This window comes from Camellia sinensis, chromosome 9 (genome assembly GCF_055761805.1).
Source record: "Camellia sinensis isolate YWXY chromosome 9, ASM5576180v1, whole genome shotgun sequence".
Taxonomy (NCBI): Eukaryota; Viridiplantae; Streptophyta; class Magnoliopsida; order Ericales; family Theaceae; genus Camellia; species Camellia sinensis.
The window spans coordinates 24536794-24562545 of NC_138969.1; the positions used below are offsets into that span (position 1 = coordinate 24536794).

General features: G+C 39.7%; 1 protein-coding gene and 1 pseudogene across 1 annotated transcript in view; one reads left to right on the forward strand and one right to left on the reverse strand.

The window, feature by feature from the left end:
• Nucleotides 1-11107: 11107 nt before the first annotated feature.
• On the reverse strand, nt 11108-12007 carry LOC145799300 (phospholipase A1-Igamma1, chloroplastic-like; annotated as a pseudogene).
• Nucleotides 12008-19721: 7714 nt separating this feature from the next.
• LOC114304784 (uncharacterized) overlaps nt 19722-25752 on the forward strand; it is a 29418-nt gene continuing 23387 nt past the window's right edge. The window contains exons 1-2 of the mRNA XM_082888850.1: nt 19722-19864; nt 19914-20080. Of these exons, the coding sequence (XP_082744976.1) occupies nt 19722-19864; nt 19914-20080 (310 nt within the window). The remainder of the gene's footprint in view (nt 19865-19913; nt 20081-25752) is intronic.

A 25752-nucleotide genomic window follows, 5' to 3' on the forward strand; every position in this document is an offset into this window, starting at 1 on the left:
GGGTATTGAAAGTCCCATCCACTTACAACATAATCATGGGAAAGGCATGGTTGCACGCCATGCGATCGGTAGCGTTAACCTACCATCAAGTACTACGGTTCCCCAACGAGGCCGGAGTGATTGAAGAGGTCTTTGGAGACCAAATTATGTCCAAACAATGCTTCGTCACAGTAAATGACAGCCGCACTGCCAAAGGGTATGTACAGATGGTAGAAGAACCCGAGAGCAATGAATTATTTGCGGATTTTGGCAAGGCCGCTGAACAGAAGGCAGCAGAGGACTTGGTACAGGTAAGAATAGATGAAAAAGACCCAGACAAGTTCTTTTTGCTCTGCTCGGCTCGTCTCTGTTCAGCACTGAGAGAATTGAGGTGGTGGAATTCCTAACCTCTAACATCGAAGTGTTCGCCTGGACGCCGTATGACATGCCGGGCATTGACCCAAATTTCATCTGTCACCAATTGAATGTCCATCCAACTGCCAGACCGGTTATCCAGTGCACTCGCAGATCAGCATTCTACCATGCCGAGATAATGGCGGAAGAAGTGGGGAACCTCCTAGAGGCAGGAGCTATCAGAGAAGTGCACTATCCAAAGTGGACATCCAATACAGTGGTGGTGCCTAAGAAGAATGGAAAATGGCGCGTCTGCATGGACTACAAAATAGTCAACAAGGCATGCCCAAAAGATAGCTTTTCCCTACCCAAGATAGACCAACTGGTAGATTTGACGACAGGCCATAATCGACTTAGCTTTCTTGATGCGTACAGAGGTTACCATCAGATTGCTATGTATGAGCCTGACCAAGAGGTCACATCTTTTACAACGCCCAGAGATTTGTACTGTTATAAGGTCATGCCCTTTGGCCTAAAGAACGCAGGGGCAACATTCCAGCGGATGATCACCAAGATGTTTGAGCCATTGTTAGGAAGAACAAAGGAAGCTTACATCGATGACATGGTGGTCAAAAGCAAGGATGAGAATGACCATCTCAGGGACCTAGGTGAGATGTTTCAGATCCTGAAGAAGCACAAGTTGCGCCTTAATGCATCCAAGTGTGCGTTCGGCGTAGGTTCAGGCAAATTCCTAGGTTTCCTGGTGACCAACCGAGGTATCGAAGCAGACCCCTCTCAGATCAAAGCAATCCAGGATCTAGAGAGGCCCAACTTAGCAAAAGAAGTGCAGCATCTCACCGGCATGGCAGCTGCGCTCAATCGTTTCATAAGTCGGTCATCAAATAGATGTCGACCATTCTTCCAAGCACTGAAGGCCAAGTTTGAGTGGGATGAAGAATGCGACCACGCCCTCGAAAGCCTGAAAGAATATATGTCTTCTCCACCATTGCTAGTAACCCCAATACCCAGAGAAGAGCTCTTTTTGTACCTGGCCGTTTCACAGCACGCAGTCAGCGTGGTGTTGGTCAGAGCGGAAGGAATCCAACACCTACCCATCTTTTATGTTAGTAAGACATTACTGGGCACAGAAATCAGGTACTTACCATTGGAAAAACTGGCCTTAGCCTTGATGATGGCGTTACGGAAGTTGTCACATTACTTTCATGCCCACACCATAATTGTCCTCACAGCTTTTCCATTAAAAGTTTTGTTTGAGAGGACGAACTTTTCTGGGCGAATCTTGAAATGGGCAGTGGAATTGGGGCAGTACGATATCAAGTTTCAACCCAGAACCGTAATAAAATCCCGAGCCTTGGCAGACTTTGTGGCTAAGTTCACGCCAGGAAGCCATCACATCTGCCCAGTGGATTTGACTGGAACAACCGTAACGGGGACGGAAAGTGTCGCAGTAAATGCGCAACCCCTAATACAAGATACTCAGCCACATTGTGAATCAGACAAGCCTGAAGACAAGCACGAAGAGGCAGACCCTGCTATACCAGGCCCCAAAGACTCATCAACAAATAGGGACTTGGTACTGTTAAATAGTAAAGGGCAAATAGAAAGTGTGGAATTGGAAGAAAACATCAGCAACACTCGCGATCCAAAGACATCATCTGACCTCACAACTTGCTGGAAGCTATTCGTTGGAGAGATGTGGAAGCTCTTTGTGGATGGAGCATCTAACAGGCACGGTGGAGGACTTGGCATAGTCCTCATCTCACCAGATGGCCTAGTCGTGGAACAGGCAATCAACCTTGGCTTCCCAGCATCAAACAACAAGGCGGAGTACGAATGGCGGAGTACGAAGCACTTTTAGCAGGCCTGAAATTAGCACTCTATATGAAAGCAACCGAGCTAATGGTTTACAGTGACTCTCAACTAGTTGTAAACCAAATTTCAAGCGACTATGAGGCAAAGGATGAGAGGATGGCTAAGTACCAAGAGTTAGTGAGGAAGGAGATTATGAAGTTCGAAGTAGTACGGATAGAGCAGATCGGCAGGAAAGAAAACAGTAGAGCAGACGAATTAGCAGGCTTTGCTTCAATGGCAGACACATCCATCCCACACCCGCTACTGATTGACTTCCTACCAAGACCAAGCATTGAAGAACCTGAAGAAGCCGAAGTATGTTGTGCTGAACTAGGCCCCTCTTGGATGGATCCCATTACAGTGTTCTTGAAGGACGACATCTTACCCGAAGAGAAGAAAGAAGCCAACAAAATCAGAGCAAAGTCACAGCAGTTTTGACTCTCCCCATCAATGGCCTTGTACAAGAAATCCTTCACAGGACCTTACTTGAAATGCGTCCATCCTAGCAAGGTAGAGGCATTCTTGTTCGAGATACACGAAGACGTATGCGGCAGCCACCAAGGAGGAAGATCTTTAGCCTACCGAGCAATTTCACAAGGATACTGGTCGCCTTACATGCAAGCAGATGCAAGAGAAGTATGTCAAGAAGTGCGAGAAATGCCAGAAGTTCGCACACCAGATACGCCAGCCAGCTAGAGAGCTCCTTCCATTAACTAGTCCATGGCCTTTTGCGATGTGGGGCTTGGACATAGTGGGACCACTTCCAACGGCACCCGGCAATAGAAAGTTCTTCCTTGTAGCAACAGACTATTTCACAAAGTGGGTGGAGGCAGAGCACTCGCATCAATAAAGGAGAAGGATATGAAAAAGTTCGTCTGGCAAAATATCATCACCCGATTTGGCATACCCGAGGCTCTGATATCTGACAACGACACTCAGTTTGATGGCAAAATTTTCAGAGGCTTTTGTGAGGAGTACAAAATAGAATTCTACAACTCTACACCAGCATACCCCCAAGCTAATGGCCAGGCCGAAGCATCAAACAAAGTCGTCCTGGATGGATTGAAGAAAAGGTTAGAGAAATCAAAAGGAAAGTGGGCTGAAGAGCTTCCTCATGCCTTATGGGCCTACCGCACCACACCTCAGCGATCAATTGGAGAAACACCATTCTTCTTAGCCTACGGCATAGAGGCAGTAATCCCACTAGAAATTGGCCTCCCCACCATCAGAAGCGAAAATTTTGACCCAGAATTGAGTGGAGAAGCCATCGCCTTGGAACTTGACCTCGCAGAAGAAAGAAGAGAAAGAGCACTGGTTCACATCGTCTCATACCAGCAAGAGTTATCCAAAAAATACAACAAGACAGTACATCCAAGGCAATTCAAGATTGGAGATTGGGTACTGCGCAAAGTAATAGGAAACACCCTGGTACCCGGAGACGGCAAGTTAGGGCCCAATTGGGAAAGACCTTACAAAGTGGTTGGGTTAGCAGGAAAAGGGGCATACCACTTGGAAGACGAGGACAACAAAGCCATTCCCAGGCCATGGAACACTGCCAATCTCAAACTATTTTATTTTTAGCTTTTCTTCAAAGTATTTGTAATTTTTCTTTTCCTCAATAAAACAAGTAGTTTTCTTTTCAGCATAATTGTTTTATTCTATAAAAGTTGTTTTAGTAAACTAGGGGCAAAAAAATTAGAGTTGGCCGGAGTAAACCAACTTTGAGCTCTCTTCAGCTAGGATTAGGATCTGGGCTGAAGAGGTTGGCTGGAAAAACTAACACTTCTCCTAAGCCAAGGGTAAGGATCCAGGCTGCAGGACGTTTGGCTGGAAAAACCAAACACTTCACTCAGAGTTGGCCGGAATAACCAACTTTGAGCTCTCTTCAGTCGAATTAGGATATAGGCTGAAGAGGTTGGCTGGAAAAACCAACACTTCTCTTAAGCCGAGGGTAAGGATCCAGGCTGTAGGACGTTTGGCCGGAAAAACCAAACACTTCACTCTAAGTTGGCAGGAATAACCAACTTGGAGTTCTCTTTAGCTAGGATTAGGATTTAGGCTGAAGAAGTTGGCTGAAAAAACTAATTTTTCGTACTCTTCAGCCCAGGTAAGGATCCAGGCTGAAGAGTGGTTGGCTGGAAAAACCAACTTTTACCAACTTTTAGTACTCCTCAGCCGAGATAAGGATCCAGGCTGAAGAGTTGTTGGCTGGAAAAACTAACTTTTAGTACTCCTCAGCCGAGATAAGGATCCAGACTGAAGAGTGGTTGGCTAGAAAAACCAACTTTTAGTACTCTTCAGCCGAGATAAAGATCCAGGCTGAAGACTGGTTGGCTAGAAAAACCAACATTTATTGCTCTTCAACCGAGATAAGGATCTAGGCTGAAGAATGGTTGGTTGGAAAAACCAACACTCAGTACTCCTCAACCGAGATAAGGATCTAGGCTGAAGAATGGTTGGCTGGAAAAACCAACACTCGGTACTCCTCAGCCGAGATAAGGATCAAGGCTAAAGAGTGGTTGGCTGGAGTACAACTTTTTATGATCTTTAGCCGAGGCAAAAACCTAGGCTGAAGAGGTCGGCAGGTATGGCCAGATAGGCCCAAAGGATAAGACCAAGATAAGTATCTCGGCCAAAAAATGTTATGCTTCATTCAGATGACAGTTGGAAAGAAAAGGCAAGCATAAGAGTAAACCAAAACAATAGTTGGAACAAAAGAAGGTTTCATTGAAAATTCAGATCAAGTACAAAGGGTGGGGCTCAGCCCGATTATAGTTATCAGTTTCTTTCCAAAAACAAAAACAGAAAGTACAAGACTAAGCAAAGAGGTCATCAAGATCTGCATCCAGTTCAACTCGGAGCCCGGTTTCAGCTGGCAGCTCGGTAGTTAGGTCTTCTACCGGTGGCTCCACCCGAGTTGACCGAACAGCGGGGTCATTAACGACCGGGGCATTGTTAGGCTCGGTTTCTTCTTCATCATCAGTTTGAAGAAATTTTTGTTGAATGGCTTGAGCATACTTCGCCATGTAGCTCGGTATGAAGTACGGAGGAGGGTTCAGGAAAACCTCGGTGTCAGGACCGTGACCGAGCTGTGCCACCGTCACTTTCCATCCACACTTGAAAAATAAATCCTTGCCAGCTTCACACTGCAAGATATAGGTTGCTTCGCCCTCTTTGTAACCACGGTCTTCAGTGTCGTCAATCTTCTTCTCCAACTCAGTTATCTCGGCCTTCTTCTTCTCTTCAACTGTGGCGAGCTCACGTAGGTAGTAGTCCTTTAGCTCGGTCAAAGCTTTTTGTTTCTCCACATCGGTTGAGTCAACTACACCGGTGAGGCAGGAGACCTCAGATTGTAGCTCGGCCATTTTTTGTTTGGCCACTTTTAGCTCGGCCTTCTTCTTGTCAGCCTCGACCACAGTATGCCTTGCTGTCTTCCGCAGCTCCAGTACACGCTTATGTGCAATCTGGTTCTTTTGTATGGCCTGCACAAGGGTGGTAAGCAATTTTTTAAGTAAGAACCGAGCTAACAGATGCACAAAATGGGAAGACAAAGGAAAGAATACTCACCAGCACCATTGATTTGGTGGCCGAGCGGATAGCCTTTAGCTCGGTAAGGTGGGCATGGTGATCCATGTCAAGGAGCAGACACACACTTTTAGCCAGATTGAAGGCTAGCATGTGATCTTTATCTGCCACCACTGAATCTGTGTCTTGGATGGCTCGGTTCTGGTATGATAATCTCGGTGCCCAATCAGAAGAGTTAGCTCGGTCTGAGCTCTTAGGTTGTGGGCTTGGTACTGTGGTTGGAGGAAGCACAGTTTCGTCCTCATCAACAAGGCGTTGCTCGGTTGGAGAAGACCGAGCGCGCTTGCAAGACCGAGACGATGAAGGCTGGTGGGGTGGTAGGGCTACCACGGTCTCTTGTGTTTGACCAGCTAGTGGTACCTCGGGCTGGTTTGTCTCGGTCAGAAGGGCTCTTACTGCTCTTTTCTTGGCCATTTCTTGTTCAGCAGTTAGTGGGATCAAGTCAATTTGAGGCAAGGTTAGATCCAGTTCAGGAGAGGCCTCCAACAAAAAGTCAATTACCCGGGTCTTTCGTCTGCTGCTATATCTATACGTCGGTTCAAAATTCAGTAGATCGGCCCAATTTCTATCGGATATCTTAGTGCGACGCAGAGGGCGTTAAGGTTGGGGTAACTGTACTGCGACTTCAGAAAGTTTAAATCTGCATAAAGAAAAGAGACAACGGTTAGTGCGGTTGAAAATAAGAAAACCAGAGTAAAAGAAAGCACAACACTAAGTCGAGGTAGTTATACCGGCTACTCTTTTGTTCCAGTTAATCCGCTCTCCTGGTATTTGGGCTTCGTGATCTTCAAAATTGCTCGAGACCCAGAAAAAATCGTCATCGTTTACGTCTTTATCCGGGGTCTTTTTTATTATCTTTTCACGGCGACACCTTATTCTTAAATAGTAAACCCAGTCGTCCTCATTTTGGCTTAGAGAGTACTGATGAAATAGTTCAGCCAAACCGAGGTTAAGGCCAAGCCGGCGGTTTAGCTCGGCGATGCCATTTATTATGTGGTATGAATTTGTGGAAAGCTGGGTAGGGCAGAGGTTTGTTTATCTAAGGAATTCACAAAGAAGAGGCTGTACAAGGAATCTAAGTCCGGTTTTTACAATGGAAAGAAGGGTAAAGGGAACAAAGCCAGGGTTGCCCTAGGGAGTGGTTTCTAGTTCGGCTAAGGTAAGGTGGACATCATCAGGGATATGGTAGTCCCTTTGGAACTCGGCCATAGCACCTGGTGAGGTTACTAAGAACCCATACTTTCCCATGCGGATTTAAATTATGTATAAATTAACTTCAAGTGTTAGCTCGGTGCTGAGATGATATGGAATATCTCGGCTGAAGCGTTCAAGGGAGTGCCTGGCCAACCTAAGTCTGCAAAGTGAAAAAGAAAAGTGTTAAGCACAGACTAGTGGACCGTGCTAAAAGTAAACAAAGGCAAAATAAATGTTGTCTTAGCTTGGCTACGTGGAATAGTATCCGTTCTTAGCTCGATTTGAGCAGAAGAGTTTAGCCCGGTTGAATAAATGGGAGGTTCGTAGCCCGATTGAAGCTTATGGTGCATCATTCTTAGTTCGGTTTTGACTAAGTCAAGGAGCCTGTTTAGCCCCGAGTTATAGCTCGGTCTTTGGTCAAAGATTTTTCTAGTTCGGTAGTGTGCACGCCTAACATAATTCCTTAGTACGGCTAAAATGGAACTAAAGGTTTGGCTTGAAGTTTTAGTTCGGTCATTTGAAGAGTTATCTAGTTCGGTATGAAGTTTTATCCTAGTTACAGAAGGGTTATCCAGTCAGACTAGGCTTGCACCTAAATACAAACAATATCCTAGTTCAGTTAGAGTGTGATTTTGGATCAAAGGCATCGTTTTTCAGATTGTTCACGTATGTAGTGGCTCTATTACATGGTTTTTCCTAGAAAAATGAAAGCAAACATGGTATATATTTTGAAAAGCATATAATATGCTTTGTATTGTAAAAACAAGTACGAAATAAATGGAAAGGAAACAGATTTGAGAGCCACATACCAGTCAAAGAATGGAGGAGCCGAAGGGGAAATCAGTCCCACACGAGCTTTAGCAGATAGAGTATTGGGGAAAATGAAAAACTCAGAAAGTAGAGAGAGAAGAAAGTGAAAAGTGTTGCGTTTGAAGAAGTAGGTTTTTGTGAAGAAATTCGAGTTTAGGCAGGACTGTTCAAATGTCGCGAAGTACGAAGAGCGGCGTGACAGCTATGCTGGACCAATGAGAGTTTGCCACGTGTTCTTGGAATGAGAAACGGTTCAATTACAGCGACTGAAGAGACGTTTGGACTAGACAGATGGGTAGCCCGGTGTGGATTTAGGTCGGTTGAAAAGCTAAAGTTTTTTGGCTCGGCTGGTAAAAAATAATCCCTATCATGCTGCGCAGATGGAATTAAGGGGCAATTGAGAGGGTAATTTATATATAAATTGGGCCGAGCTGGGTAATGGGCCATTATGTGGGCCACAGTAAAGACTGAGTAAAGGGGCCTTGAAGTTAGCCCGGTCCAAAAGAGCTTTGTAGTTAGCTTGGTTGGCATGGTCAGAGCGGCGACAGTTAGCTCGGTCCAACCACATTGAGCCGAGGTATTTTGGGCTTTTTCTCAAGACCTTGCTGTTGAATAGCTCAGTCTAAACACGCTATGGATAGCACGGTCTTAACAGGTGAAACCGAAGTTTAAGTAACAGAGGAAAGGACTGAGCTAGCTAGAGCTCGGTCATTTCAACCACCTTAGCATGGATATGTTATCTCGGTCGCTTTGTCATACTACCGAGGTAAAACCATCTCACTTGGTTTAAGCAGTGAGGGGGGTGTTGAAGGATAAGTATTATCTTTCAGGAGTGTGATTCCTAAGAGGACTCTACGTGGAGGAATAAGAGTCATACTAGGATTGTGCCACACGGAACCTATAAAAGCTCATAACATCACCTATGGAGAGGTAAGACAACTTTGATTTCTGAATTCACAGAGCTTTTGTGTCTATTGTCTATTGTGCTGACTTAGGCATCGGAGGGGTTTCCGGCACGCACCCGCTGGTTAGCTCACGTTTATGTTTTCAGATGACAAAGCGACGACGTTTAGAGGAGTGCTAGCTTGATCAACAGGATCATACGAGAAGAATTATTTCGTGCTCGTACACATAGTTAATTTAGTTTTGAAATATAAGCTAGATTAACCATTAAGCTTGACTTTGTGAATCCATAGGCTTGGTTATTGGTTTCGGTCCTTAATTTTTTTTCCTGGATATAGTTGCATTTCGGTGCATTTTGCTATAAATTCTTGCACATTAGAACCAGAACAAAATTTACCAAACATATAAACAATTTATAAACAAAAAATTCATAAAAAACTGGGGTAGCAGCAACACCCACTCTTTGGAAGGCCTTGCTTGTTTCTGATGCTATTGCTCTGGCTGATAAAGGTCAAGGGCTGCTGATTTTGTTTTTGCTTTGCTCTTTGGGGTGTTATCTTTGTATTTATTTTGTTTATTTTATTTTATTTCAGTTGGTTTATCACCAACTTAGGTGTAGTGCTAGCATATAATTGGACTTATTTTTTTTGTGTCAACTTAGTTAGGGTGGATTTGCAATGCGTTGATGCTTTTGCACTCTCCTTCCTTTATTGATATTCATCTTTGTAAAACAATTATTGATTTTCATCAATAAAATTTTTTGCTGATAAAAATAAAAAATTTCATAGTAATTAGAATTATATTGTATTGTAATTTACAGTACATTTTCAAATTCAATCAATTTGACTAAAATCAAAATTTTAAGTTAACAAAATTAAAAAGGATAAACTATAGCCATAGTCTCTAAAGTTTAACACCCTTTTCATTTAAGTCTTTAAAGTTTCGATTTTATCAGTTAAGTTCCTAAAATATTAAATTCAAATCAATTTACTCTTGAAGATAATATAAAAATAAAATATAAACTCAAAGGTTCTATTAATTACTATAAGGCCTTATTTTCTTATAGTTGTAATTACAAAATCCCTTTTTATTATTAAAGCAATGTGTGAATGTGTTTAGAATTGATATCAAATTTTGGTTTCTCAGTCTTGCTGATATTAATATATAAGAATTAGATATATTGAAGAAATTGAACCAAATAATTTAAATAACAATAGTACTGCTTTACAAATAATAATCGAACAAAATAATAATATAATCAGGTCATTAAAAAACTCAACGAAAACCTTAAAGAAATCAACTAGAAATTATTTATGAAGTACAACATCTACTATTAGATAAAGGTAAGCAATTAACTATTAGGCTCTGTTTGATTATAAAGAAATAAATGATGAAAAGTGAAAATGGTAAAAAGTGAAGTAAAAGAAAAGAAAAAGAATATATATATATATATATATTCTTATATGAATTTAATTAGGATTAAAATTTTGCAAGAAAATAAGAATTTTAATTATAAGTAACTACTTTTATAACAAATTTAAACTTTCTTGTATTTTTCTGTGTTTTTTGGAAGAAAATGGAAGCTTAATTACCATTTTGTTATAAGTTGCACAAGAAAATTAACTTTCTTATAACTTTCACCACTTTCATGCTAAACAAACTTAGAAAAATTTGTTTTTTTTTTCCATTTCCTTGACTTTCTACCATTTTTATCCTAATCAAAATGAGCCTTATAGAAAATAAACAAGAAAATACTACATATAAATATCTTTATCTTTTCTTTTTTCTTTTTTTAAAAATTTTAATCAGTAAAAAAAAGGAACTTTATTGATGAAAAACTCTAAAACCTTTTATTAATCATCTTTATCTTTACAAGGGGAACTGGAACCTGTGAATTAATACTACTATAAAAATGAAAAAATTGGTCTAAATAATTATAGTCTAGAAGAATTAGAAAGGTGTTTTTATAATATAACAAAACCTAAGAGGCAATAATAGAAAAATAAAAACTGAAAGAGTCAAGATTATAAATAGTCAGAACCAAAAGGGAACAAAATAGAAAGTTAAAGGACAAAATTGAAAATATTAAAATTTAAAAGGACCAAAGTGACAAAAACTACATACTTGAAGGACCATTGGAGTGATTTTTTTGGCTTTTGGCCTTTGGCCAACTGTCCCATTCTATTGTTTTATTGAATTAATAAAATAATATTTTACTTTTGCCGATCCAAAAAGAAAAAGACCATTGGAGTATTTTATCCAATTAAAATTTTTGATGACCAATTCAATAAACTTATGAGGCTACTGATATATTTGATCCTAAAAATATAAAAAGATTAATTAAACTTCTTTTTCAAATTCAATAAGATTCTTGTACAAAAAATCTTAGATTCATTATAATTTTACACACCTAACAAGCGTTGTAACTTTCCTCCATCTCATCAATTGCATGGTCATGCACTTCTTCTCTAGTGAGTGAAGGTATGTCTTCTGGATTCCTTCTAGGTTTAACCCACCTTCCATGATCATTGCATACTAAACCCTTGTTTTCCATTTGGCACCAACATGGAGGAATCCTAAGCTCATCCACTAGCATGTCACATGCCTTGTTTACCAAGGCAACATCTCTTCTAGCATTCGAGCAAAACGTCAAGCTTGTACTCATGAATCCATCAACACGATGAAGATATGTCTTTAGAAGATATGTCTTTAGCATATGAAACCCCAGCACATTGAACCCGCCACACTTAAGATAAGGTGAAGAACTTGTTATACCTAGTAGCATCACTCTTAGATGTGTAAAAGCTTAGAAACCCATATTCCACTTTAGCTTCCCCTGCCCCTATTGGCTCTAGCTTCCTCTGTAGATCCTCGTACCACTCAGATGGTGCCACCGTGCCACGCCACGCTACGACTATGTCCCTCCTCCCTATTCGCCTTGTTTCTTCAACATCACTCACTGCCACAAACCTCATCCAATTGGCGCCCTTACTCCATGTTTGACCTAGGGTTGACTGCTCAAGTCACTGCGGCACATCTACATGTGACATGGCATGAATGTACTTGCTCACCTTGTAACCGTGCTTGGTAAGCCCTAACTTGCCAAAGATTTTGTCACGATTGTATCTACAACTACCACAATATTCTGAGAAAGAGTCAAAGTCAAACGCATCATAAGTCACTTGCGCAAATTCACCGTATTTGACAATCTCTCATCGTAGCCAGGGGTGAAGTGGGTCAAAAGATAGTCCCAGTCACAACAACCTTGTATTTCACGCCACTTATCGGATATTTCTTCCTTTGGAGACATAGCCTATCATGCCCCACTTTTTATTACTCGGATTTCTATTACCAAAGCCATTATTATAAATTCAATTTCAGAGATAGCATACAGAAGCTCATTATATATATACAAGGAATACATAAGTAAGAATTCTCTCATTCGAATACAAAATGAATGCAACATGAATTTTTATCTAAATAAATTGCCCGTAGGCTTACATTATTTAAATCAAGAGGAAGGGTTCAACCCTTTTACGTCAATGGCATTCCGCCTACACATAAAAGGCCTGTAGCCAACAAATAAGGAAGATCCGTGACCTTGTAGCACATCTCGATATTCACCTGAAAAAGGATTAGCAACGTGGGATGAACATAAAGTCCACTAGGGATCTCAACATGATCCTCAACAATAACAACTTACAGATAGCTATGATCATGAATGCTAGTCTCATACCATATAAATAATGTGACCTTTTATAACCAAAGTATACTTACATAAATACTTTTTCCCAAAAACATTCAGTTTATTCAACAACACCAAGGTTTGCTTTTACTACCCATTTCCCAATTAAACAATTATTACACGATAATCGTATTTTTTATTTGTGACAAAACACCACATAATATCCATTTTATTTCCCTTTTTTTCTGAAAGCACGCTCGCCAAATCCGATTTCTTCACATTATTTATACCCAATATACAACCAAAGTCTGACTCCACGCGTTCATCACATTCTCAATCTTAAACTCAAAATTTAACGAGATACTTTCAATAAAATAATTTATGGTAAGAAACTCCCTCAACCACTCTCTAGCATGTCCGAATATACATGGGCACATCTACTCAACACATAAGACAATTTAACCTTATTGAATCATAATCATCATAACACATGACACACACAGTCAAACTAAGACAACAATGATAAATAATCTCTGTTCTACCTACCTGAAGCATGGCAAGTCAATGATACATCTTCCCACAATGACATGTCAATTTACCAGACATCACCTAGAAGGGAATGGTACCTCCGCCAATTCTCCAGGCATTAGCTGGAAAGTAATGGTACCTCTGATTCTCAGCACAGCCAATTCTCCAGGCGCTAGCTGGAAGGTAATGGTACCTCTCATTCTCAGCGCATTACACATTTTCCAACCATCACTTCATACAACATTCATAGATTCATAGATAACACAAGTGCACTACAGACACATAACCATATCAACAATCATAATGTCATCCTCTACTGATGGCCAAGGACAAAACCTCTAAGCAATATGTATTAATGTACGAAATACAATCATCCAATTCTTATGAGGCATTTGGTCCAACAACAACAATTATGTTCCAAGGTTTTCAACTTTTACCAAGGTTCTTTCTCAATTTACAAAAAGTTATAATTGTCTCTACATTTCAATGCCAATTCCTAAAATTTCCAATTCACAAACATCAATTATATATATAAGGATGAAACTCTTTTCCCTTCAATTAGCCAAACCCAAATCCATGGTTAAATAAATCACGGCTCCCTCAATTTCAACTCAATCAAAAGTATCACCCAAACATTCCAATCTCATGATTACCCTTTTTTGCGATTTACAATTACCAATTTGTTATACCCCACAATGAACAAACAACACAAGTTTAATACCAAAATTCGTAAAAAAAAAAAACCCAATTAGTTTCAAATTAATCAACAATTCTTTGCTAAAATCCCTTTAGCTCACAACATGATCAATTTCATAATTTTGAACCCCTTTTTACTATTTTGGGCATTATATAAAAAGAAATCTTAGGGCTTCTTTACTTTCTAAACATGAACAAGTTAAACCACTCCCCTAATTAACCCAACAACAATTAATTTCACAAATATCAACCTCAACATCAAATCTTAAATCCCCTAGCATGGTTTTCAAAAAACAAATTCTATAACAACATGGTTTTTATGCAATAAAAACATGCCACAAGTTTATCTATAAAAGAGGTATTGAAAAAGACCAAGGAAATCCTTACCTCAAGAGAAGAGGAGAAGAAGCTCAAAAATCAACTCCGCCGGAATACGATCTCCACCGGTCAAGATGAAGCCCTCGATGCGCTTATCATTTTGATATAAGGAACTAGTATCAAAATCTCTATGGATTCTTGAGATCCAAAGGAAATGTAAGGATTTGAGGGTTTGAGTAGAGAGAGATGAGAGAAAAAGAGAGAAACATTGTAAAGAGAGAGTGATATATCAGAAAATGGAAGGAAAGGGGCCAAATGTGCAATACATAGCTAAAATACACGAAAAACGAGACAAAAATGCACCTGGCCGTACGTGCGGCGCCCTCTCCCGTACGTGCAGAGTGGTCTCCCCGCATGTGCAGCTGTCGCCCCCGCATGTACGGTATAGCGATCCAGGTTTTGCCCCAACCTTTGTTGTGTACTAGACTCAGGTTCCATGGTTGTATGTTGTTGTCTACGTCTTGTTTTCTTCCTTTTACTCTTTGTTTTTGAGTTTTGGGACTTATTGGGTAAGTTTGGAACAGGTTGGTGGTGAGTTGGTATAGGTGGTTGCTGTCCAGGTTTTGGCTTTTTCGCTCGAGCGAGGCTTTTTGCGCTCGAGCGAGCCTTGGGTTTTTGCTTCTTCGCTCGAGCGAGGATTGAAAGTCCTCAGGTTTCTTTTTTCAGACGTAGCTTCCGCTCGAGCGAGATTTCTGGCACTCGAGCGAGCCTTGTGTGGTGTGTCTCTTCGCTCGAGCGAGGCTTCTTGCGCTCGAGCGTGCGTCTACATCTCTGTAAGACCTGAAGGTTGGTATTCTTCGCTCGAGCGATCTTTGTTACGCTCAAGCGAGCCTTGTAGAATCGTTTCTTTGCTCGAGCATGCTTCTGCGTTGGTACAGACCTGAAGCTTCGCATTGTTCGCTCGAGCGACTCTTCTTGCGCTTAAGCGAGGTCTTTTGTTGTGTCTGGTCGCTCGAGCAACAACTCCTTCACTCGAGCAAGCCTCACATATATCAATTCAGAGCAGAGATGAACTTTACCATTTTTGATCCTCTTCTTTTTTCAAAACCCTAGATCGACAGTTTCTCTCTCTAAACTCTCTCTCTCTCTACAAATACACCTTGTTCTAGGGTCTTTCTACCCTACTCTCTTTGTTAAAAAGCTAGAGCATTGCGTGGGCTATCTTTTGATCCGAAAAAGTTTGGATTTGGATCATCTTGGGTTTCTCTCTTCTTCTCCTTTGGGCTTCTCCATTTGAGGTAGGGATAATCTACTCTTTAATATGAGCTTTTACATGAATATTAGTCATTTTGTATAAATGGTGGGATTTGGGAAGTTTGGGTAAAGTTAGGGTTTGAGTTTGAAATTATGAAAGAGGGGTTTTCTATTTTTGGGCTCCATATGTTTATGAGGTCTTGACAATGAAGTTGTTTATGTATAATGGGTGAAATTTGGCCTTGGGTGCAATATTTGAGAAAAGGGGGAAAATGCCCTAATTGGAATTATATAAATTATGTGTATAAATAATGAAATCAATTGTGGAAATATGAAATTGGTTTGGGAATTATGGAATTGGGGGAAAATGTGATTAAATGGTGTAGTTGGATTGACAAAGCACTCACCTATGGAAAAGTTGATAAATTATCTATTTGATAGATTTATTTATCTGTTTAGAAATAACTGTTTTGGGTTATCGGTGGAGGATAGTTATGATTGTTGTAGAAACTACATGATGATTAGGTAAATTGAAACTAATCAATTGGATTATGTCATTGAATACGACGGTTGGATTAACACATTGAATATGTGATTTAATTGGTCATTGTATATGACAACGTGTTTAAATGCATTGCATATGTATCTTTGTTTGGGAGGAGATAGGGGATGTACTCCATTGTTTGGGAGGAGATAGAGGATGGACTCCATTGAAAATTAAGTTGGCTGGAGTGTCCAGGGTGAAAGTCTCGAAATCTTTTATATATTTGGGTGCCGGTTCCCTCGGACGCAGTTCCGTAAAATGACAAGTGAATGGAAGTGTACGAATGATGTTTATGATTGAAATGTTGATATATGAGTTGTAGTCTCATTTTGAATTGTTTGGATAATAATGAACTATATCAATATTGATTGGTTATGAAAAGGATATAAGTTGGTTTTCAAGTGTTAAACATTTATCGGATGCTAATGTTTTAGTTAATTCTCATATACTGTTTAGCATATCTCTATTGAGCTTTGGCTCACCCTACTTGGGACACCATTTTTCAGGTACAGGGGATATGCTGCCTCCAAGGTCTTAGCTTGGGGGGTTTAGGAGTTGAAGACTTCATTTTGTTATTTTTGTTTTGATGTTAAATATATATTCAAGCTTAGGGCTTTCTATGTATAGAGCTAGGACTCTCCTTTGTTGTAACCAAGTTATTACTTGGAAAGATGTTAGCCCGTAGGGCACTCATTTTGTTAATAGAAGATAGAGCTACATGTAACATCTTTTGTAAAGAAGACTTTGATGAATGAAACATAACTTTTCTATTATGTTTATGGATCTTATGAATGATTGTTTCATGTTATATTTTGGCAGCGTTACAACTTGGTATTAGAGCGTACCGGGTTTGAATACTTTGGGTGCATGGGATGTGATAATCCTGTTCCGTATTATGCTAATTGGTCCTTATTATGAATTTGATTATGCATCTGATATGATTTTGTGTGCCAATTATGTGAATATATGTAGTTTTGAATTTCAATCAGTTCACTGTAGGAATATCTGGTTGATTATTTGCTTTGGAAATTAAATTGAAGGCCTTATCGGCCGTAGAAACTGAAATTGACTGCGCCATTGGGATTGGCATAAATTGTAGAGCCTACAGTGAAATTTAATTGAAAACTAATTCAGATCAAATTAAATAGATTAAATTAATGGGGTAGTGCTCAAATTATTTTATATTAATAAAATATGATTAAGGGACCTTATTTAAAGAGGCTATTTACACTCAATTCCTCTCTTTTAGTCATTTTGGCTGAGAATACTCTAAGGAAGGGAGAGGGGGTCAGCTAGAGAGGGAAAGGGAGAGCCATTGAAGATTTGAGCAAGAGGCTTGAGAATTGAAGGTTAAAACTCAAAGAACTTGAGTGTTTAAGGCTCATATGTGAGTAATCAACTCTTATTACATGAGTTAAGTTTGTAAATTTGTGCATTCAAGCTAGTTGAGTAATCAAGAGTAAGAATTGAAATGAAATTGATTTGATCATGTAGAATTGGAAGTCATAGAACACATGCATGTAGGAAATTGCTATGAATTTTCATGTTTGAGCACAAAATGTGTAATCCATGTTGAATTGTGAATGAAGTCCTTGTATTTGATCCTCTCTTCACCAATTAAGTTGAGAATAATGAGTATCTCCCACATGCAAGTGCAAATCATGGAGATATGAGCTTTGAATGTTTGAATGTAATGTGTTGGTGATGAGTTTGAGTTAATTTGGATCATGCATGTAGGTAATTCATGGATTGAGCTTCAAAATGTTGTAATTTGGTGTTTGTACCATGTTAGTACATGTTTTATGTGAAGTTTGAGCCAAAATCATGCATTTAGAGCCTTTGAATGTCAAGTTAAAGCTCAAGAACATGTTCTGGATTTTTCAGAATTTTGATGTCTGCTCGAGCAGGTAAACTACCGCTCGAGCGGGGAAGTTCACGCTCGAGCGAGGAGCCATGTAGTGAGGCCTTCCGCTCGAGCGCCAGAATTCACGATCGAGCGTAAAAATGGCATAACCAGTACTTTACAGGCCTCATGGGTCCGTTCGAGCGGGGAAGTCCACGCTCGAGCGGGGACCCTATTTTTGAAAATTTTGAAAGTGCATTCTGTGTTTTGTTTTCTGTTCTCTTTCACTTTTAAGTACTCTTAGGCATACATTGAGCATTATGAATGCATTAGAAGGATAAGAAAGAAGCCTAAAGAGGAATATGTGAATTAAGAACGGATTGAACTGTCTGTGACCCATATGTGTTATGTGATGTGTAGGGTCAAGCTCCAGGGCAAATCAACCAACCGATCACTGTGAGTAATATCTTAAAGATATCTGAAGTGTGTTAATTGTCTAATTGCTTACTTTCATATAAGTCTATTACATTGAATTGGGGACAAACATTTGCTATGCCATATGATTGGGCCAAAGGCCGTTAGGTACAATTGACTGGGCCAAAGGCCTTCTGACGCGAATGATAATCTGACACGAGTGATAGTCTGACACGAATGATAGTCTGACACGAATCATAATCTAACACGAATGATAGTCTGAAACGATTGAAAGTTTGACATGAATGAATGGGTCAGAGGCTGTATGACATGAATGAATGTGCCAGAGGCCGTATGACATGCATGAATGGGCCAGAGGCTATATGACACGAATGAATGGGCCGAAGGCCAGTTTGACATGAATGAAAGTATGAATGGGCCAAAGGCCAGTTTGACACGAAAGATGGAATGAATGGGCCAGTGGCCAGTTTGACATGAAAGATAGAATGAATGGGCCAAAGGCCAGTTTGACATGAAAGAAAGAATGGTTGGGCCAAAGGCCAGTCTGACATGAATGAAAGAGCGGATGGACCGAAGGCCGTTTGACATGAACGAATGATGAATGGGCCAAAGGCCAGTTTGACATGAATGGATTGGGCCCGAGGCCGTCCGATATGTTTAGAACTGCAGTCACTTGATCTATATATGTATATATTAGACAGAAATACGAATCGGGCCCAAGGCCGTCTGATGTATGTTGTTTTAATGTATCTTCTTTATTTGATATTATTCACTAGGATTTCGTTCACGCTCATTCATGTGTTTGTAGGTGAGCTAAGAGAGGTCCAAACCCAGCCTCAATGAAGTTTGTGTGGAACAACCAAGGTTTTGAAGAGTCAGCCCTTACGTCTCACGCACGAGACTTGTCTTCTCCCTTTTCCTATTCACTTTTATTTTGTTGTGTTGGCGAGGACTTTGGATACGTTTATATACGGTTTTGATTGGCTGACCTAGATACGAATGATCCTATCTGTACAGAACTTTATGTTATTGTATTTTCTGATGTGAGTTATTGACATGTATATGTATGGATTGCTATGATGTGCCATGTAAGCACAGCTCTATGGCCAAAGTTTTAAATTTTGCTTCCGTTTGGCCCATTTACTCTGATGAGTTATGTCTGGTTTGGTTTAAGGCCGTAGGTAATCCCTTGATTACTGGCCAGTTATGTCCTTAATCCATGGCGGCGGGTTCGGGTCATGACAGAGTGGTATCAGAGCACGCGTTAATAACTCACGCACTTGTCCAAATAAGCCATAAGGTGTCTAGAAAAGACTTAAGATGCATCCATTTGATAAGTACATGAACAACATTGAGAACATGTGATTATATAAGTTATGAATTGTTGCGCTAATGTGTACAACAAGTTTGTTTTGTTATAATGCGCAGACATGAACATATGAATCATGAAAAGTTGCTTATGTGCATTTGATCCTGTATATGGGTGTCTATGTGAAATATGAATATGATTTAAGTATATAATTACTCAGTAAATGTTCAGCATGCGATATCTGATAAGTATGCAATCATTTGTTACGTATGTGATTAATAGCGTCTTGACGATATGTGAAATGAGAATATAAAGATGTGCCTATGTACGAATGTGACTATGTGTATCTGTGTTTATTTCTATATTGGGCATTCTAATATTTGGCATGGCTTAATAAGAGTTTGTGTAGAACATGGATAAAGTAAGGGCATACGAGTTGGTAGACTCTTTCACAGCCCGACTTGATAGTTTGGAAGGAATAGTACAAGAGATGGCAGAGATCTTGAGACAACAACATCAGTTGCTGCTATGGCAAGAACCTTTGCCACCACCAGTGTAAGAAACACCAAGGAGTTTGTCACCGAATTTCTGGGGCTTGTTATAGGTGTGGTGGAATGGATCACGTGGTAAGGAACTGTCCCCGAACTGAACGGAACATGAATAAGTCCTCTATCTCTGTTGGATTCGTACCAATGGTAGGAATTGCTAATCAAGATGGAGTAAACGCACTCGTTTCAGAAAGTACTCAGAATGCCGTAACCGTTATCCCAGGTATCTATATTGTTTATAAACGAATGCCTATATGTCGATTGATTCTAAATTAGTGCATGTGTATATCTTTGCTTGGGGTATTGTTTGATTCGGATCAGCATATCCTTTCCTATTTGTTGCCTGTGTATCTGGATTGGTCAGACCCACAGAATCGATACCGTATTTATTGAATATATATGCTCCACTTGGGAAATTGTGAAATATGTACTGGGACATTGATTGACTTTGTACATGCACATGTACATCTAAATCTATGCTCAGGGTGATTTGTTATATTACTGTCTTCAATGACTAAACCACTGGAATTATGACTCTGTGATTGTGTAACTGGGCTAAGCACCCCAAATAACGAACCCTATTAATTGCGAGATCATGTATTTTGATTGGTAGAAAATTGACTGGACTATGTAACTATATTAGGCTTGACTTGTAAACCTATGCTTTTGCGACTGATTTGGAACTTTTACGTAACAAATCCTATACTATGTGCAACCGAGGAACTTTGTTTAATGTGTTACTGTGCACCATATATTTGAATATAAGACTTGTTTGGGAACTACTGGATTGATTGTGGTACATACCTCCTGATCTGAATAACTGCATGCACATACAACTATACCTGAACTTATGTGGACAATGCCAGATTGTACATGACTTGAAATACTTTGATATGAACATTTGTGATGAATGACATTGATATGACTTGGAGAATTGATGAACTTAGGACAGTTGTGGAACTATTGACCATGTACCTAAGCAAACGAAGTATGCCTTATAGAACCAAATGCACCATATTTGAGAAAACTTCTATCTGATTCGATCTGAGAGAACCTTTATCTGATTCGGCCTGATAGAACCTTCATTGTACGTAATTCGATGAGACCTGTGTTTGATCTAATCTGACAAGACCTTTGCTTGGATTGAACGATAAGACCCTCTATCTAATTTGATTTTGTAGAAGGGGATTACGAATTGTTCGTGAATAAATAGCCAGATTATTCTTGGCAGGAAAACTGATAGACCCAAAACTTGAATCCGTTGGGAGTACTTGACTTATTTGAAAGACCTTTTTGTGGGCTATCATCAGATTGATCTAACCATAAATACCATTGAGAACCAACCTTCAACTATCGAGGGCATATGTGTTAAAAATGAACTGAATTGTGCAAATCCAGTGATTGGGTGTCTTAAGGAACAATGCTCGTGTATTGTCATATTCTTGCTTATTTGACGCTATGGAAGCCGATGACAACAAATTGATTTGATTGTAAACAGTATTGAATATTTATTCTCGACTAATCAGAATATGTTTCATATGTCTGCTTCAGTGTTATCGAATTTTGGGAAACCAGGTTATGGTGAGTGGTATTGTGTATGTTTTGATGACATTCTTGAGACGTCCTTTCGTGCTAGGAGACGTTAAGCCTATGTAGCACCTTTGTTGAGATATCTCTTTTGGCACCGACGGTTTTGTACGGGTGGGTTTGTCTAATCGATCTCGGGTCGGCCACTGACGGTCGTGAACGGGTGTGCTTTGATTCCGAGACGATTATTCTCTCGTTTTGTCCGGAATGTTGTCCTTTGGTATTATGTAGATGTTATTGACATCCAAGAAGCTTTGAAAAACCCTGATTGTCTGAAAATGTGTGAATTCAGTACGCCTTGTGTAAATAACTGCTCAGTGCCATTATATTTTGCAATTGGGGCTCTGAGGATGTGTAAATTGTGTTTAACATGTGATTGACTGTTTTAATATTACCTTTGACGCCATGGAGATTAGTATATGAATTACCTTATGCTTTTGACGACTATCAGATAATGTGGGGAGACTCGATGGAACAGAGAATTGAACATTGAACTGAAGTGTAAACTGTTGAATGAATTGATAGCACGTGTATGATTTAGAATTGATTGTTTTGATGTTATTGTACCTTATAATCGATACTATTAGGATATGTAAGTTACGTATGTTGTGTGGTTGATTGTTTCGTTGTTATCCTTGTTGACTCGGGAATCAGTGTCTGGATCCACTTTAAATTCCTGAAGACTTTTGATTGACCTTGGATAACTGTGATGAGTCACTGAATTAAACATCGAATCGGATTGTGAATTGCGGAATTATTGAAGAATGAATTGAACTTTTGTGATAAGGGAATAGACCGAACTCCTATGGTAAAGTTAGTTGGCATTTGAAATAAATATGTTGGCGACCAATTATGAAGAAAGAAATTGTTGAATTGTGTCTAAATATTTTTCGGTGCCAACAGGTCGAAGTCGAGTATCAGATAGTGGCGGAACTACTTTAACCTTTCTCTATTTTGGAATGGAAATAGGAATGTGTGGCTACGAATTTCATTGTAAGGCTACCTTGTGCACCCAAGGTATAAGTCCCGTTTGGGTTATTGTATATAGAATTACTAAGTTGCTCATTTCCTCCCTGTAAAATTTTCGTATGATGCTTGTAGACTAGCCACCGTTTACATCGATAAGATTGCTCGTTTGCATGGGGTCCCTGTATCTATTGTTTTAGACAGAAATCCTAAAATGTGTTTGAATTCTGACAAGCCTTCAAGAGGCAATGGGAACTAAATTGTGATTCAGCGCGACTTTCCGTCTACAAATTGATGTATAATCAGAAAGAACTATTTAGACTCTGGGAGAAATGCTCCAAATGTGTGCTTTAGATTTTTGGGGAATTGGAAAAAAATCTGTCCATCATTAGCAGACTTTGCTTACGACAATGGCTTACACTTTAATTCGGTGCAACACCATGCAAGCCTTGTATGGAGGAAAAGGTAAGTCTCTGACTAATTGGGAACAGAGTGTTGCTTGATTTTGAGACTAAGTAATGGCTATCAAAAAGGATTGGAACCATTGAATGAAAAGTGTTCCGAATTGTGTTCGACTAAAGGTGAAATAAGTTTGGAGGACCAAACTTCCTAAAGGGGGGAAGACTGTGATAACCCTGTTCCGTATTATGCTAATTGGTCCTTATTATGAATTTGATTATGCGTCTGATATGATTTTGTGTGCCAATTATGTTAATATATGTGGTTTTGAATTTCTATCTGTTCACCGTAAGAATATCTGTTTGATTATTTGCTTTGGAAATTAAATTAAAGGCCTTCTCGGCCGTAGAAATCGAAATTGACTGTGCCATTGTGATTGGCGTAAATTTTAGAGCCTACGGTGAAATTTAATTGAAAACTGATTCGGATCAAATTAAATAGATTAAATTAATGGGGTAGTGCTCAAATTATTTTATATTAATAAAATATGATTAAGGGACCTTATTTAAAGAGGCTATTTACACTCAATTCCTCTCTTTTAGTCATTTTGGCTGAGAATACTCTAAGGAATGGAGAGAGGGTCGGCTAGAGAGGGAAAGGGAGAGCCATTGAAGATTTGAGCAAGAGGCTTGAGAATTGAAGGTTAAAACTCAAAGAACTTGAGTGTTTAAGGCTCATAGGTGAGTAATCAACTCTTATTACATGAGTTAAGTTTGTAAATTTGTGTATTCAAGCTAGTTGAGTAATCAAGAGTAAGAATTGAAATGAAATTGAGTTGATCATGTAGAATTGGAAGTCATAGAACACATGCATGTAGGAAATTGCTATGAATTTTCATGTTTGAGCACAAAGTGTATAATCCATGTTGAATTGTGAATGAAGTCCTTGTATTTGATCATCTCTTCACCAATTAAGTTGAGAATAATGAGTGTCTCCCACATGCAAATGCAAATCATGGAGATGTGAGCTTTGAATGTTTGAATGTAATGTGTTGGTGATGAGTTTGAGTTAATTTGGAATATGCATGTAGGTAATTCATGGAATTGAGCTTCAAAATGTTGTAATTTGGTGTTTGTACCATGTTAGTACATGTTTTATGTGAAGTTTGAGCCAAAATCATGCATTTAGAGCCTTTGAATGTCAAGTTGAAGCTCAAGAACATGTTCTGGATTTTTCAGAATTTTGATGTCTGCTTGAGCGGGTAAATTGCCGTTCGAGCGTGAAATACGGGCTCCCAGTATTTTTGCAGACTTGGGTGTCCACTCGAGCGGGGAAGTTCACGCTCGAGCGAGGAGCCATGTAGTGAGGCCTTCTGCTCGAGCGCCAGAATTCACGATCGAGCAAAAAAATGGCATAACCAGTACTTTTGCAGGCCTCATGGGTCCGCTCGAGCGAGGAAGCCCACGCTCGAGCGGGGATCCTATTTCTGAAAATTTTGAAAGTGCATTCTGTGTTTTATTTTCTGTTTTCTTTCACTTTTAAGTACTCTTAAGCATACATTGAGCATTATGAATGCATTAGAAGGATAAGAAAGAAGCCTAAAGAGGAATATGTGAATTAAGAACGGATTGAACTGTCTGTGACCCATATGTGTTATGCGATGTGTAGGGTCAAGCTCCAGGGCAAATCAACCAACCGATCACTGTGAGTAATATCTTAATGATATCTGAAGTGCGTTAATTGTCTAATCGCTTACTTTCATATAAGTCTGTTACATTGAATTGGGGGCAAACATTTGCTATGCCATATGATTGGGCCAAAGGCCGTTGGGTACAATTGACTGGGCCAAAGGCCATCTGACACGAATGATAATCTAACACGAGTGATAGTCTGACACGAATGACAGTCTGATACGAATGATAGTCTGACACGAATGATAATCTGACACAATTGAAAAGTTGACATGAATGAATGGGCCAGAGGCCGTATGACATGAATGAATGGGCCAGAGGCCGTATGACACGAATACATGGGCCGAAGGCCAGTTTGACACGAAAGATGGAATGAATGGGCCAGAGGCCAGTTTGACATGAAAGATAGAATGAATGGGCCAAAGGCCAGTTTGACATGAAAGATAGAATGGTTGGGCTAAAGGCCAGTCTGACATGAATGAAAGAGCGGATGGGCCGAAGGCCGTTTGACATGAACGAAGGATGAATGGGCCAAAGGCCAGTTTGACATAAATGGATTAGGCCCGAGGCTATCCAATATGTTTGGAACTGCAGTCACTTGATCTATATATGTATATATTAGACAGAAATACGAATCGGGCCCAAGGCCGTCTGATGTATGTTGTTTTAATGTATCTTTTTTATTTGATATTATTCACTGGGATTTCGCTCACACTCATTCATGTGTTTGTAGGTGAGCCAAGAGAGGTCCAAACCCAGCCTCAATGAAGTTTGTGTGGAACAACCAAGGTTTTGAAGAGTTAGCCCTTGCGTCTCACGCACAAGACTTGTCTTCTCTCTTTTGCTATTCACTTTTATTTTGTCGTGTTGGCGAGGACTTTGGATACGTTTATATATGGTTTTGATTGGCTGACCTAGATATGAATGATCCTGTCTGTACAGAACTTTATGTTATTGTATTTTCTGATGTGAGTTATTGACATGTATATGTATGGATTGCTATGATGTGCCACGTAAGCACAGCTCTATGGACAAAGTTTTAAATTTTGCTTCCGTTTGGCCCCTTTACTCTAATGAGTTATGTCTGGTTTGGTTAGATGCCGTAGGTAATCCCTTGATTACTGGCCGGTTATGTCCTTAACCCATGGGGGCGGGTTCGGGTCATGACATGGGAAGTGGTTAGTACCACTATGGGTTTATCTCACTTGTTAGAGACTTATTTATGATGTTATGTGCTTATGTGATAACATGT